The sequence below is a fragment of the Rhinoderma darwinii genome, chromosome 1 (assembly GCF_050947455.1).
Source record: "Rhinoderma darwinii isolate aRhiDar2 chromosome 1, aRhiDar2.hap1, whole genome shotgun sequence".
Taxonomy (NCBI): domain Eukaryota; kingdom Metazoa; phylum Chordata; class Amphibia; order Anura; family Rhinodermatidae; genus Rhinoderma; species Rhinoderma darwinii.
Genome location: NC_134687.1, coordinates 202,722,998 through 202,738,383, shown reverse-complemented (window position 1 = coordinate 202,738,383; position 15,386 = coordinate 202,722,998). Strand labels below are relative to the sequence as shown.

At 43.4% G+C, this 15,386-nt stretch overlaps 1 protein-coding gene across 7 annotated transcripts in view; it reads right to left on the bottom strand.

The window, feature by feature from the left end:
• Positions 1–151: 151 nt before the first annotated feature.
• LOC142758968 (UDP-glucuronosyltransferase 2A2-like) overlaps positions 152–15,386 on the bottom strand; it is a 279,898-nt gene continuing 264,663 nt past the window's right edge. For all 7 annotated transcript variants that reach the window (XM_075860758.1, XM_075860761.1, XM_075860775.1 and 4 more), the window contains 2 exons: positions 9,531–9,750; positions 152–3,572 (listed from right to left, as the gene is read on the bottom strand). In XM_075860758.1, the coding sequence (XP_075716873.1) occupies positions 3,293–3,572; positions 9,531–9,750 (500 nt within the window). In that variant the 3' untranslated portion in view covers positions 152–3,292. The remainder of the gene's footprint in view (positions 3,573–9,530; positions 9,751–15,386) is intronic.

Sequence of the window (15,386 nt, the reverse complement as noted above, 5' to 3'; positions counted from 1 at the left end):
ACAACACTTATGAAAAACATTGTCTTTTGTTGTATTGTCAATATTATACATTTCAATATAAAAAAAAAAAGGAGTAACAGTATGCAGCACCTCCTTCAATAAACAAAACATACTGCTTTATTTCATATCTATTAGAATATAGACACAGGTCTAAGCATTTTGAACATGACTGTTCTTACTTTATTGTTGCAAACACGTATTTAAAATGCAAATAAACAATCATATTGCCTTCTCGGTTGTTACATTGGGGGACACAGACCGTGGGTATATGCTGATGCCACTAGGAGGCTTGAAATGCATTCAAAATGTTAGCTCCTCCTACATAACATAAGAAGTGGTGGTGTGTTACACGACTGGTTATCCATGTTTACAGCAAAGCAACATGGTAATCTATGGTTTATCATGCATTACAGGGCTAATTTTCTATAGTAACTATGATTTTGTCTCTGTTAGAGGGAAATAAATGACATTAATAACTTGTTACCTTATTTTTTCCTACTTTTGTATTTTTTTTGTTACTCCGATACAACAGTCTTCATGCACAAAAACTGTTCTAACATAGATTTTCACTGTTTACTGTAAACAATCTGATTCCAGCTTTTTTTTTTTCCAGAGCGAAAACGAAAGCTAAAATTGGACTAGTGTTGTCAATGCTGACGTTTTTAGATAGAACAGTTTCTAGCATGAGGCCCATTGGGGCACATTCACTAATGTCTGTAATTCTAGTGTACCATATACCCTCAACACGGCCCGAGATTCTAAACAGAAAAGTGGCTGATAACTGATTGCTGTGGCTGACAGTAAAACAGTCATATGGAATGCGACTTGAAAATCACATTCCACTCTTTCCATAGTGCTGGATAACGGGGCCTCCACTACCTCCGGGGATCTAGGGGCCCCTGCCGAGTCTGGTTCTTCCAACTCAGCATTTGCTAGTCGCTCCCCTGGCAGTCACCATTTATATGGGTAGAGTGGGTTTACACTGTTCACATGGGGACCTTCACCTATCAGGAAATGGGGGTTCCCCGATAGATGTTCAGCAATCCTATCTAGCGGTGGAGAGGTTGCCATGCCTGTGTGTGTCTCTCTATTTTGAATACTAAGTGAGTCACTTAGAGTTGGCTGTCTCCGTAACTCTCAAAGACTTTTGCTCTTTTGCAGTCAGCCCTTCTTTATGTAGCGGAGATAGGCGGCCAGGTGTGGTGCAGGACCCAGGGGTATGCCCAGGGGCTCCACCAACCTTATTCTTCACTCTTTTCCAATACAAATGAAAATGTTGTTTGTGTAACAAAAAGTGGTGAGGGTGGGTAGGGAGCTTGGTAAATATGGTATTCCTACCTCTCCTGATTGTATTATAATATTATACACAAGTTTTAACAAAAAAAATGTTAGTGTAGTTAATAGCAATCAATTCTTTTATTTTCAAATCGCCCTGGAAAAATGACAGTTATAATCGGATTGGTTGCCAGGGACAACACTGAAACTTTTTGTGTTTTTATTCATAGCAGTAAAACTATGTTTGGTATCCTGTATTTGTGCCATTTGTATTGTATTTGTACTTCTTCAAACACTGCATATTATTTAGGGTATCGAAATGCACTTATTTTCACCCCTATGTGTCTTGACATACAGGAAGTGCAAGTAAAGACATTATTTAAAAGCCTATTTACTGTTTTTTTTTTTAATTATCCACATATTACCTTCATAGGGAAAGCCTCATTCATGCAATTCCCTTTCTTCAGTGGCCCCATGGCAACACTCTCTGTCATGTGATCTGGCAATGAAGATTTGTCATAGAGACATTGTGTGGATCCAAAACAAAATGGACATCAATGTTCACACATATACACATAAATACCACAATTCATGATAGTTAGGATGTGGGCATTGATATACCGTATTTTTCGGACTATAAGACGCACCTGACCATAAGACGCACCCAGGTTTTAGGGCTCATGCACACGACCGTACCCGCAAATACTGACTGTAAATACGGTTCCGTATTGCTTTATAGTCATCAGCAAATCATCAGCAACGTACCCATTTCTGCTGAATGGTATCCGCAAATACGGTCCGTAGTGCATCCGTACTGCATCCGTATATACGGATCCACAAAAAAGGAGAGGCCTGGTTAATGGGAAATCCTCTTTGTGTCGCTTAGCAACAATTCTGTACTTGCGGATGGCTATCCGTATTTGCGGACGCACCTCTGTAGCCATCCGCAATTTTGGCTTCCCCCATAGACTTCTATGGAGGAGTCCGTGCCACAATTGCGGACCAAGAACGGACATGCTCCATAATTCCCAGCACAGTTCTGCGGCATGGACACTCATCCGTAGTGATACGGAAAGGTGTCCGCGTTCAATGGAAGTGAATGGGTCAGTTTTTAAACTGAGAGTTTTTTACAGTCGTGTGCATGGGGCCTTAGACAACAGAGAAAAGGAAAAAAAAGATTTGTTAAAAAATAATTTATTCTGTTTCACCAGATTGTGAGAGCCATAACTTTTTTATAATTTTTTCTTCGATTGAGCGGTGTGAGGGCTTTATTGGCACCATTTTTTGGTACATACGATTTTTTTGATCACTTTTTTTATTTCATTTTCTAAGCACTAAGGTGAGCAAAAAACTATTTTGATGTTTTAAATTTTTAAACTCACGAGTTAAATAATGGTATATTGTAATAGGTCAAACTCTTTCGGACACATCGATACCAATTTATTTTGTTTTTTTACATTGTGCTTGGGGAAAAAGTTTTTTTTTTTTTTTACTTTTAATATTTTTATTTTTTTACACTCCTGAAAATACATCATCCCCCGCTCCCGCTCCATGATGTGCCGGCACGTCATGGGTCGGGAAGGGGTTAAGTAATGAAGCGGTCAGGGGGCCTGGCGATGGCGGGTCCCTTGACTGCGGACTATAAGACGCAGGGACTTTTTAGCAAGATTTATTATTTCTAAAAACTGCGTCTTATAGTCCGAAAAATACGGTAGGTGATCATTTCGGTTCCACACATTGTCCCTATTAATGTTGAAGCTAAACGTAGCATAGCAGACACATTATTGAAGAGTGTAAAGCCACAATAAGTGTTGCCATAGGGACACTGGAGCATTTGAGCTGCATGCTTTGGGCCTTTAGCTTATAGCAATAATTCTATACAGGAGTAAGTTAGGGAATACATTTGTTCACATCTTTACCATGCAGTATAATGCTTTTGGTAGCTTTCCTTTAATAGGGAAATGATTATAAACATAGTTGGCACCAGTAAAGCACACAAGGAAGTAAATTCATTTTGTTAATGTCTTTTCTGCTTCCTCTTGGCTGGACAGCATTTTCTGCAGAAAAATGAGAAGATTTTTATGGTAATGTAGAGAATAATGAAGAGGCAGACAAGTAGGAAACCAATGACATCCAGGCAGTGGTACTGGTACCAGGATAGATCATGGGATGCTGGACGCAGATGCTTTGCTCCCTTGTGACGCATGACAAACTCTATCCAAAAAACAGCTCTATCTAGTGGTTTAACTGGCTGGTCATGATGTATCTGTGAAATCCTCATGGCATTTTCTTTATAACTAAAAAATAAAATGTATAAACAATTAAAATATTTTTTTTTGCTTTGTTTCCCTTTTATAAAACATTAATAAAAACCTTAAGGCTTGCTTCACATGCAGCGTTTTTAGGATAAATTCCACCTTTTGTGTGTAATTTTCCTGTCATTTTTGCAGCAAAAAACACTGCGGCCATATGCTAGCATGAAGTCAGTGGGGTAATATAAAACACACTGAACACATGGCGGTTTTTTAGGTGCCTTTTTTTTTATTTTGTCTTGCGTTTTTTGTGGTGTTTTTTTTAAAAATCACAGCAAGGCAGGCTTTAGCGTTTTTCCAGCATTTAGGCCTCATTTACACGAGCGTATTATACGCGCGTGCGACGCGCGTGCTTTTCACGCGTGTCGTACGCACCTATAATAGTCTATGGGGCTGTTTAGACGATGCGTGAATTTTGCGCTGCGTGAGTGCGTTGCGTAAAACTCACGACATGTTCTATATTCTTGCGTTTTTCACGCAACACGCACCCATTGACTTCAATGGGTGCGTGAAAACAACGCATGCCACACGGACGGTCCTGCGTTGCATGCGCGAAAATCACGCAAGAGCTGTCAAAAGGATGAATGTAAACAGAAAAGCACCACGTGCTTTTCTGGTTACAAACATCCAAACGGAGTGTCAAATTAGAGATGAGCGCACCGAACTTCACCGGGTTCGGCCGAACTCGTTTTGACCGAACCCGGCAAAAAATGTTCGGGTACGCGACGTCAGGAGACAGTCACTGCCCACGGTGCTCAAAGACTTAAACTGTTTCAGCACCATGGACAGTGACTTTCGATCACAATATACATATACGTGTAAAAAAAAACAGAAGTTCGGACTTACCGATAAGTCCCGGCTCCTTCCTCCAGTCCGACCTCCCGGGATGACAATTCAGGCCAAGTGACAGCTGCAGCCAATCACAGGCCAAGCACAGGCTGCAGCCAATCACAGGCTGCAGCGGTCTCATGGCCTGCCGCGTCATCCTGGGAGGTGGGGCCGGATGACAAGAGAGGGACGCGTCACCAAGGCAACGGCCGGGAGACCGGACTGGAGGAAGCAGGCAGTTCATGGTAAGTTTGAACGTCTTTTTTTATTCACAGGTTGGTGTATATTGTGATCGGCATTCACTGATGAGGGTGCTGAAAGAGTTACTGCCGATCAGTTAGCTCTTTCAGCACCTTGGACAGTGACGGGCGTCGAATAGCTTCATCTCTATGATGGCGGCTGCGCGAAAATCACGCAGCCGCGCATCATACACGGATGACACACGGAGCTGTCAAATGCCTTTTGCGCGCGCAAAACGCAGCTTTTTTTGCACGCGTAAAACGCACACGCTCGTGTAAATCCGGCCTTAGTGGCATGTTTCTCCCATAGAACTCCATAGTTTTTTTTTTGCCACTTTAAAGAAACGCAAGTGTCAAGGCCTGTTGCGTTTATTATCTCCGCATCACATGATCTTTGAATCACATGATTTTCAATGTGAAAAATGGCACCTAAAAAAACACAGGTAGTAAAACCTGCCTTTTGCAAAAACGCCATGCAAGCCTAACACTGCCTGACATTTAAATGCCTAAGAAAAGCCATATTTTTCAATAAGTACACTTCAATATTATAGTACACACCACACAAAGATCTATCTATCTGTCCGTCAGTCCATCCATCTATCTATCTATCTATCTATCTATCTATCTATCTATCTATCTATCTATCTATCTATCTATCTATCTATCTATCTATCTATCTATCTATCTATCTATCTATCTATCTATTTATTTAGATTTATGAGTTGACGATGGCCATAAAATCACTAGACACCACTATGTTCACAACCACCTGTTCACTGAAAACAAGGGTATATTATCTAATACTGACACATAAACACCCCTTATAAACCCTTCATTCACAATAAACAGATCTATAAGTATGGTCAGGTATGAGAAACCTCATGTTACACTTCTGGATTGCATAAGGAAGATTAATATAACTTTCAAACTCTATACTGAGCACCACCAAGTTTTTTGTTACACTTGAAGCCACCAGCTTAACACAATCCTATGGCAGTGCCAGTATTAAATAGTTTTTCTTTTGGAAACACCTATAAGTATTACCTGCCCATCAGACACCAGGAAATTGTACCCAAATTCCCCCTTTATTTGTTAACTTGTGACTGCTGTTAGGCAAAATAAATGCTGGTGCAAACCGTAAGTGGGCTTATGACCCCTATGGCTATAAAGGGACATCAGGACCTTGCCACAGCAGTGGTAGATGTTGCGTTCCACTCCCTGCCACTGTCCTGTTACTCTAGTGGCACCACTGGCGTAGCTATAGGGGTCGCAGCGGTCGCAATTGCGACCGGGCACGAAGCCAGGGGGGCCCACGGCCCCCCGCACCACATCAATAAAAAGTTACTATAGTAACTCGGGCCGTGGGCCCCTGTTACTATAGTAACATACTTTACTTACCTTCCTGGTTCCGGATCGCAGGGGAGGTCCTGACGTCAAGCGCTGTGCGCAGCGCATGACGTCACAGCGCTATGCGCCGCGCACAGCATCGAGACGACAGAACTCCCGCCGCGGCCGAAGAGGAAGGTAAGGTTAGCCCTGACTGGCGGGGTCCGACCGCCGGGACCCGCCAATCAGCTGTTTTGAAGGGGCCGCAGCACTCGTACGAGAGCTGCTCCCCTTCATTCCTGTCACTTCATCCCGGTCACACTGTGAATCCGTGTTGGCGATTCACAGTGTGGGCGAGTAGTGAAATGAAGGGGAAGCAGCTCTCGTACGAGTGCTGCGGCCCCTTCAAAACAGCTGATTTGCGGGTCCCGAGAGACACATCAGCTATTGATGGTCTATCCTGAGGATAGGCCATCAATGTTTAGGGACTGTACAACCCCTAAGCCTACGATGTAGCAGGCTTAGGGGGCCCATTGGACAGGATCACAGATTGTGTGATCCTGTCTGCTGGGCCCTGTATCTAAGCCAATCACATGGTAGGCTTAGATACATGGCCCATGCGTGATCCTGTCTGCTGGGCCCTGTATCTAAGCCAATCACATGGTAGGCTTAGCTACAGGGCCCATGTGTGATACTGTCTGTGGAACCCTGTATCTAAGCCTACCACACTGTAGGTTTAGATACAGGGCCCCAGCACACAGTAATCTTATACTGTATAAGATTACTGTCTGCTGGACCCTGTATCTAAGCCTACGCTGTGGTAGGCTTAGATACAGGGTCCCACAGACAGTATCACACATGGGCCCTGTATCTAAGCCTAACACACGTGTTACTAATCATTTTTTGTGTGTTTTCTTACAGGTTCGGTCGTTGGACTACGTCGGATTCCAGGACTACTTCGATGACAGCTTTTTTTTTATTATCAATAAAATGGTTAATGAGGGTTGTGTGTTGTTTTTTTTTATTTCAATAAAATATTTTTTCTATGTCTTTGTGTTTTTTTTTAAACTATATTACTACCGCCTTAGTAATGGCCGCCGGCTGATTGACAGTATCCATTGCTAAGGCGGGGCTTAGTGTTAGCCGATGCAGAGGCTAACACTAACCCCCTTTATTACCCTGGTACCCACCGCCACCAGGGGTGCTGGGAAGAGCCGGGTACGATCCAGTACCTGACCATCTGTAGTGATGGTCGGCCACTGGGGTGGCCACAGGCTGGTAACAGTGGCCCTTCCTACCCTGGTGATGCTAGGCTGCTGCTGCTTTATTGTATCTGGCTGGTTATGAAAAATGGGGGGGACCCCACGTCATTTTAAAAAAAATAAAAAATAATTGGAAAGAACGATGTGGGGTCCCCCCCAATTTTCATAACCAGCCAGATACAACACAGCAGCAGCAGGCAGCATTACAAGGGTGGGAAGGGCCACTGTTTTTGGCCTTCCCCAGCCTAATACTACCAGCCTGCGGCCACCCCGGTGCCTGACCGTCACTACAGATGGATGGGTACTGGTTCGTACCCGGCTCTTCCCAGCATCCCTGGTGGCGGTGGGTACCGGGGTAATAATGGGGGTAAGTGTTGGTCTCTGCACCGGCTAACATTAAGCCTCGCCTTAGTAATGGAGGTTGTCAATCAGCCAGCGGCAATTACTAAGGCAGTGATAATAAAGTTTAAAAAGATACAAGCACATAGAAAAAATATTTTATTGAAATAAAAAAACACAACCCTCATTAACCATTTTATTGAGAATAAAAAAAACGCCGTCATTGAAGTCCTCGTATCCGAAGTCCAACAACCGAACCTGTAAAAAAACACAAACACACAAAAATAATCAGTAACACATAAAGCAGCAAAATTATTATTCTTACCTTTCCTGGGTCCAGCGCTGGAGCCGCAATGTCAGCGAGCGGAGTCCTGTATCTAATCCAATCATGTGTGATACTGTCTGCTGAGCTGTGTATCTAATATAATCATGTGTGATACTGTCTGCTGGGCCCTGTATCTAATCGTATCTTGTGTGATACTGTCTGCTGAGCTGGTGTATCTAATCCTATCATGTGTGATACTGCCTGCTGAGCCCTATATCTAATTCGATCATGTGTGATACTGTCTGCTGAGCCACTGTATCTAATCCTATCATGTGTGATACTGCCTTCTGAGCCACTCTATCTAATCCTATCATGTGTGGTACTGTCTGCTGAGCCACTGTATCTAATCCTATCATGTGTGGTACTGTCTGCTGAGCCACTGTATCTAATCCTATCATGTGTGATACTGTCTGCTGGGCCACTGTATCTAATCCTATCATGTGTGATACTGCCTTCTGAGCCACTGTATCTAATCCTATCATGTGTGATACTGTCTGCTGAGCCACTGTATCTAATCCTATCCATAGTGTATAGGGTCGTAGTGCTATAGATATGCTATGCTGTCTCATATACACACTTTTATTTGGGCGGACACATATGTATTGGGGCTATTTCCCTGACATTTTAAGCCCTGAGGGTATGTCCAGACGGCAGCGACCGTTACGGCTGAAATTACGGAGCTGTTTTCTGGAGAAAACAGCACCGTAATTTCAGCCGTAATGGCATGTGCAGGCGTCTTTCGTTGCGTCCATTACGGACGTAATTGGAGCTGTTTTTCTATGGAGTCCATGGAAAACGGCTCCATTTACGTCTGAAGAAGTGACAGGCACTTCTTTGACGCGGGTGTCTTTTTTACGCGCCGCCTTTTGACAGCGCCGCGTAAAAAAAAATGACCGTCGGCACAGAACATCGTAAGACCCATTCAAATGAATGGGCAGATGTTTGCCAACGCTTTTGAGCCGCATTTTCGGACGTAATTCAATGCTAAAACGCCCGAATTACGTCCGTAAATAGGGTGTGTGAACCCAGCCTTAGTGACGCCCCCGGCTGCTAGTGCTGCATTGTTGGGTCACTTAGGAGACCCAGCGATGCAGCTGAAAGCTGCGGAACGTCGGCCATGAGAAGTTTGCGGGGGGGGGGGGGCAGTAAGATTCTTTGCATCGGGGCCCATGAGCCTTTAGCTACGCCCCTGAGTGGCACGCACTGCGCTTAGCCTCTCAAGGGACCATGTGCACAAATTGTAGTCTGTGCATCCTATGAGCTGAACAACCCTGTGTACTTACACCTGGCTCTGGCATGACATCTTTACCGAAGCAACCTTTTTGGTTCCTGTGGCTTTATGAAGATGTTCTATTCGTTTACTTGGTTTGCACTTGGCTTGTATCCTAACTAAGCTTTCTCTGACCCATACCTGTTACCTGTGTTGCAAACCTTCGTGAGGGGGTTTCAAGGGAAAAAATGAGATAATCCCTTAGACTCCGATCTAGCACCAGTGAACAACCTATTTTGTCCACAATCTGTCTGCTAGCCATTCTATAACAGTGGTTGTTAATCCACCGACACTAGTATTTTTTGCGAATCTTACATTATATGAATATTTTAATATAAAACCTTCTCATCTTACCTTGCATTGTGAATGACGGTATTAACTGCATCTAGTAAGTCCTGGCTCTGCATCTTGTTTATGTCTAGCATTACTGCCATGCCTTTTGTCTTCATGTGAATAATATTATCTGGCTGATCAGCAAATAGTGGAATTCCCACCATAGGCACTCCATGATAGATGGCTTCATAAATTCCATTAGTTCCTCCATGAGTAATAAATGCTTTGGTCTTTGGATGACCTAAAAGAGGACATTTTAAATAATTATACTGTCTTAATGGTACATTATTACTATTAGAACAACTTATTAGTAATTGTCCATTTATGAAATCCCATGGAACATAAGATTTCATGTGTGAAAATAAAGAACCCAGAAGAGAATTACTATGAATAAACGAAGCTATAGAACCAATAACTATAAGCATGTATGTTTATTTCAATGGGTAGAGGGGAAAGGATTGGGTATGTTGGATTTCAATATTTCGTCCCCTGACATCTGCCAACAGTGGATGGTCGGGGAACCCCCATAGACACTAGATCATCGTCCGATCCCGCTGAAATCATCAGGTTTGGGCAAATTTTATCTAATATGTTTGACCATCTTTACTTTGTGAACTTAAATTGTTGACTTGACATACGTGACATAACTACATATTGCTGATAAGAGCATTACAGCATTCTGTAAAATTCTGCAAACTGCTGTGTCTGAAACCGGCCTGAGGGTGCCCTGACCCAGTGTGTTTCTTAGCATTTTAAAACGCATGTAAAAAGCGCTTACAGTTTGAATCTTTTATTTCCATGCATTTTTAGTGGCATTTTCTATTCTGTGTTTTTTTGTACAAGTGTTTTTCCAGGTGTTCTAGAGAATCCTACAGAAAAAACACATCATACCTAGAGCATGCTGCATTTTGATAAAATCATCACGGACACCAAAACGCTACAAAAACGCCACAAACTAAAACGCTGTATGTTAGCTTTTACTATAGACTTAAAACTAACATCTATACCAAAACGGAGACCGACCATAATCCCCCTTACCCTCAGTAAAAGTTGTCCTATATATGTATCTCATATATGTGTGGAGGCATAGGTTTGCCCAATTTATGCATGATATCAAGTGGTGTCAGTTCACTCAAACTGAAATAATAACCTACAACGAAAAATTGAGTCTTTGAAACACCAATACAGTATAAAAAGTATAAATTGTATTAAATCAAAAAATATAAAATACATATATACACTACCGTTCAAAAGTTTGGGGTCACCCAGACAATTTTGTGTTTTCCATGAAAACTCACACTTATATTTATCAAATGAGTTGCAAAATGACTAGAAAATATAGTCAAGACATTGACAAGGTTAGAAATAATGATTTTTATTTGAAATAATAATTTTCTCCTTCAAACTTTGCTTTCGTCAAAGAATGCTCCATTTGCAGCAATTACAGCATTGCAGACCTTTGGCATTCTAGCTGTTAATTTGCTGAGGTAATCGGGAGAAATTTCACCCCATGCTTCCAGAAGGCCCTCCCACAAGTTGGATTGGCTTGATGGGCACTTCTTGCATACCATACGGTCAAGCTGCTCCCACAACAGCTCTATTGGGTTGAGATCTAGTGACTGCGCTGGCCACTCCATTACAGATAGAATACCAGCTGCCTGCTTCTTCCCTAAATAGTTCTTGCATAATTTGGAGGTGTGCTTTGGGTCATTGTCCTGTTGTAGGATGAAATTGGCTCCAATCAAGTGCTGTCCACAGGGTATGGCATGGCGTTGCAAAATGGAGTGATAGCCTTCCTTATTCAAAATCCCTTTTACCTTGTACAAATCTCCCACTTTACCAGCACCAAAGCAACCCCAGACCATCACATTACCTCCACCATGCTTGACAGATGGCGTCAGGCACTCTTCCAGCATCTTTTCAGTTGTTCTGCGTCTCACAAATGTTCTTCTGTGTGATCCAAACACCTCAAACTTCGATTCGTCTGTCCATAACACTTTTTTCCAATCTTCCTATGTCCAATGTCTGTGTGCTTTTGCCCATATAAATCTTTTCCTTTTATTAGCCAGTCTCAGGTATGGCTTTTTCTTTGCCACTCTGCCCTGAAGGCCAGCATACCGGAGTCGCCTCTTCACTGTAGACGTTGACACTGGCGTTTTGCAGGTACTATTTAATTAAGCTGCCAGTTGAGGACCTGTGAGGCGTCTATTTCTCAAACTAGAGACTCTAATGTACTTGTCTTGTTGCTCAGTTGTGCAGCGGGGCCTCCCACTTCTCTTTCTACTCTGGTTAGAGCCTGTGTGTGCTGTCCTCTGAAGGGAGTAGTACACACCGTTGTAGGAAATCTTCAGTTTCTTGGCAATTTATCGCATGGAATAGCCTTCATTTCTAAGAACAAGAATAGACTGTCGAGTTTCACATGAAATCTCTCTTTTTCTAGCCATTTTCAGAGTTTAATCGAACCCACAAATGTATTTCTCCAGATTCTCAACTAGCTCAAAGGAAGGTCAGTTTTATAGCTCCTCTAAATAGCAAAACTGTTTACAGCGGTGCTAACATAATTGCACAAGGGTTTTCAAGTGTTTTCTAATCATCCATTAGCCTTCTACACAGTTAACTCTAACACTGAAGTGATGGATGCTGGAAATGGGCCTCTATACACCTATGTAGATATTGCATTAAAAACCAGACGTTTGCAGCTAGAATAGTCATTTAGCACATTAACAATGTATAGAGTGTATTTCTGATTAATTTAATGTTATCTTCATTGAAAAAAACTGTGCTTTTCTTTCAAAAATAAGGAAATTTCTAAGTGACCCTAAACTTTTGAACGGTAGTGTACATATATAAAATTCAGATATGATTGTGGATAGTGGTGTGATAGTGGACACCAGGTAGCAGCAAGCTTAGATGGACAAAAATACAGGATTGAGTATGTCATAGCATTGGACCAAGTAAGTAGTACATACCCTATGTTTAACATGGTTTGGGATGGCGATCCCAAACAATATAACCTCCCACACCCAATAGCAATAGTACTGTGATGTTCCAATACCACTCAATTAGTGTTAGTCCATGAAGCAATGCATGAGTAACATATGTTAACTGCATAATAACAACTTACCCATTAGAGGTGTAAATGGCAGCCACTTACACCTCTAATGGGTAAGTTGTTGCATTGCTTCATGGACTAACACTATTTGAGTGATATTGCAACATCACAGTACTATTGCTATTGGGTGTGGGAGGTTATATGGAAACTGGGATCATACAATTTCCCCTTTCTTTCGCCACCCCAAACAATGTTAAACGTAGGGTATGTACTACTTACTTGGTCCAATGCTATGACATACAATCCTGTATTTTTGTCCATTTAATGCTTCGTTCACATCTGCGTCAGGGCTCCGTTCCAACGTTCCATCTGAGTTTTCCGTCACAATGGAGTTTTGACTGACACAAACGGAAAACATAAGTTTCCGTTTCCATCACCATTGATTTAAATGGTCACGGATCCGTGCCAATGGTTTCCGTTTGTCTCTGTTGTGCAAGGGTTCAGTCATTTTTACGGAATCAATAGCGTAGGAGACAAATGGAAACCATTGGCACCGGATCCGTTATTCCGTAAAAACGACGGAACCCTTGCACAACGCAAAGGACGTGCAGAGGACGGTGTGAACCCACTCTGTCACCAAGGGATTTAACATGGGACTAATCCAGTATTCCCCTTTAACCCATATACAAGGATCTTTGCTTCACTGCTGGGGCACCACAGATCTCTACCCCTGGAGATCTCTCTCTTGGCACAATGTGGATGTAAACAGGTGTGGTACAGAAACAGCAGACGGTATGCAATGTCAGGTATAGCGAGAGTCAGGGTAGGCAGCAGACGGCACTCATAGTTGGTAGAGAAAATGGTCAGGGCAGGTGGCAGAGGCATGTCATGGGTCACAAGCAAAAGGTCAGGGCAGGCGGCAGGCGAGAATAGTCAAAGGTACATGCTGAGGTCAATCACAGGAAATCCAACAAAGTATAACACAGGGTATCACTAGTAAACTAGGATAAACATTATTGCTCAGGCAAGGTAGTGGATTGGGTGGAACCCTTTTATAACCTTGAAAAACTGGGTATTAATTTGTCGCACTCTGGCACTTTAAGGGGAAGCGCGCATGCACTTGGAAGAGGCTAAAATGTGGGAAGAGAGTGGCAGCGATTGAGGCCACCACAAGACTGGATAGAGGAAGGGACGCGGTGCTTGCCACGTGCCAGCAGATGGCGTGGAGAGGTAAAGTGCAGTGGTGGCGGGTAGCGGCACCCTTTAAAGGAGGGGCTTAATGGTAGTTTTTGAAAGCTTGTTGTTACTATACTACTGCTTATAATGTTTTAATATATTATAGCTGTATAATGTTCATCATTCGCCTGTAACCTATAGTCTCCCTTCATTTCTTTCCAAACAAGAGATGGGTCCCATTTAACGCTTTTCCCAGAGACCTCCATAGAACTTGATTCAGCCCTGTAGTTATAAGTGCTAATCTTGTGTGAATGTTTACAAACTTAACAGTTACAGTCTGTAAATGTCACTGAATAGTTCAGTTGTATATTTCTAAAGAGACAAGTTTTATTTCACCTTTCCTCCCCTTATACATGTTCACAGGGCCGCCATCAGGAATTTCAGGGCCCCCTACAGCTAAATTTTCTGGGCCCCCCTACCGTGGCACCGCCTGTTAACGGTACTCCGTCCAGCACCATATCATGGTACCCAGGGCCGCCATCAGGGGGGGGGGTATTATGGATACTGATGTGAGAGGCCCGGCCAAACCTAATTGAAAGGGGGGCCCGGCAACTGCCGCGACTTGCCTTTGGTAGAAAAAAAAAACAGGCCCCTGCAATGGGGCTTGTTTTTTTCACCAAAAGAATGTCGTGAGCTGCGGGCCCCCCTTTCAATTAGGTTTGGCCGGGCCTCTCACATCAGTACCCATAATACCCCCCCTGATGGCGGCCCTGGGTAGCATGGGGGTCGTCATGGGGGCCGTCAAACACTGCCGCCCGTGCAACCGATCGCGCGCACCCGCAAACTCCCGCGCATGCGCACCCGCGAACTGCGCACCGAATTTTGAGGCAGATTTTGACCTGCCCAAACTATCTTGCCGCGTTTTTTGCCCGCGGCGATTGAGGACAGCAGACAAAAAACGCAGGGAAAAATGCATTTTCTGCCTCCCATTGATTTCGATGGCAGGTCAGAGGCGGAACCGCGGCAAGAAAGGACGTGCTGCTTTTTCTTTTTTCCTCGAATGGCTCCCATTGATTTCAGATTAAATCAATGGGAGGCGGTTTTGGAAGTTCTTTGGTGCTGATTCTGACGCAGTGTCCGAGTCAATATCAAGGCCCAAAAACTCTGTGAACTTGGCCTTATTGTTAGGGCTTATTCAGACGAACGTGTAATACATCCGTGCAACGCGCGTGATTTTCACGCGCCTCGCACGGACCTATGTTACTCTATGGGGCCGTGCCGACTGTCAGTGAGTTTCATGCAGCGTGTGTCCGTGTGTCCGCTGCGTAAAACTCACGACATGTCCTATATTTGTGCATTGTTCACGAATCACGCACCCATTGAAGTCAATGGGTGCGTGAAAATCACGCCCAGCACTTCCGCAGCAGTATAAACTATGAATGAAAACAGAAAAGCACCACGTGCCACAAACATACAAACAGAGTGTCATAATGATGGCGGCTGCGCGAAAATCACGCAGCCACGCATCATACGCTGGTGACACACGGAGCTGTTATGGACCTTTTGCATGCGCAAAACGCCACGTTTTTGCGCACGCAAAAAGCACACGCTCGTGTAAATCCGGCCTTAGGGTAGGAACACACTAGGCA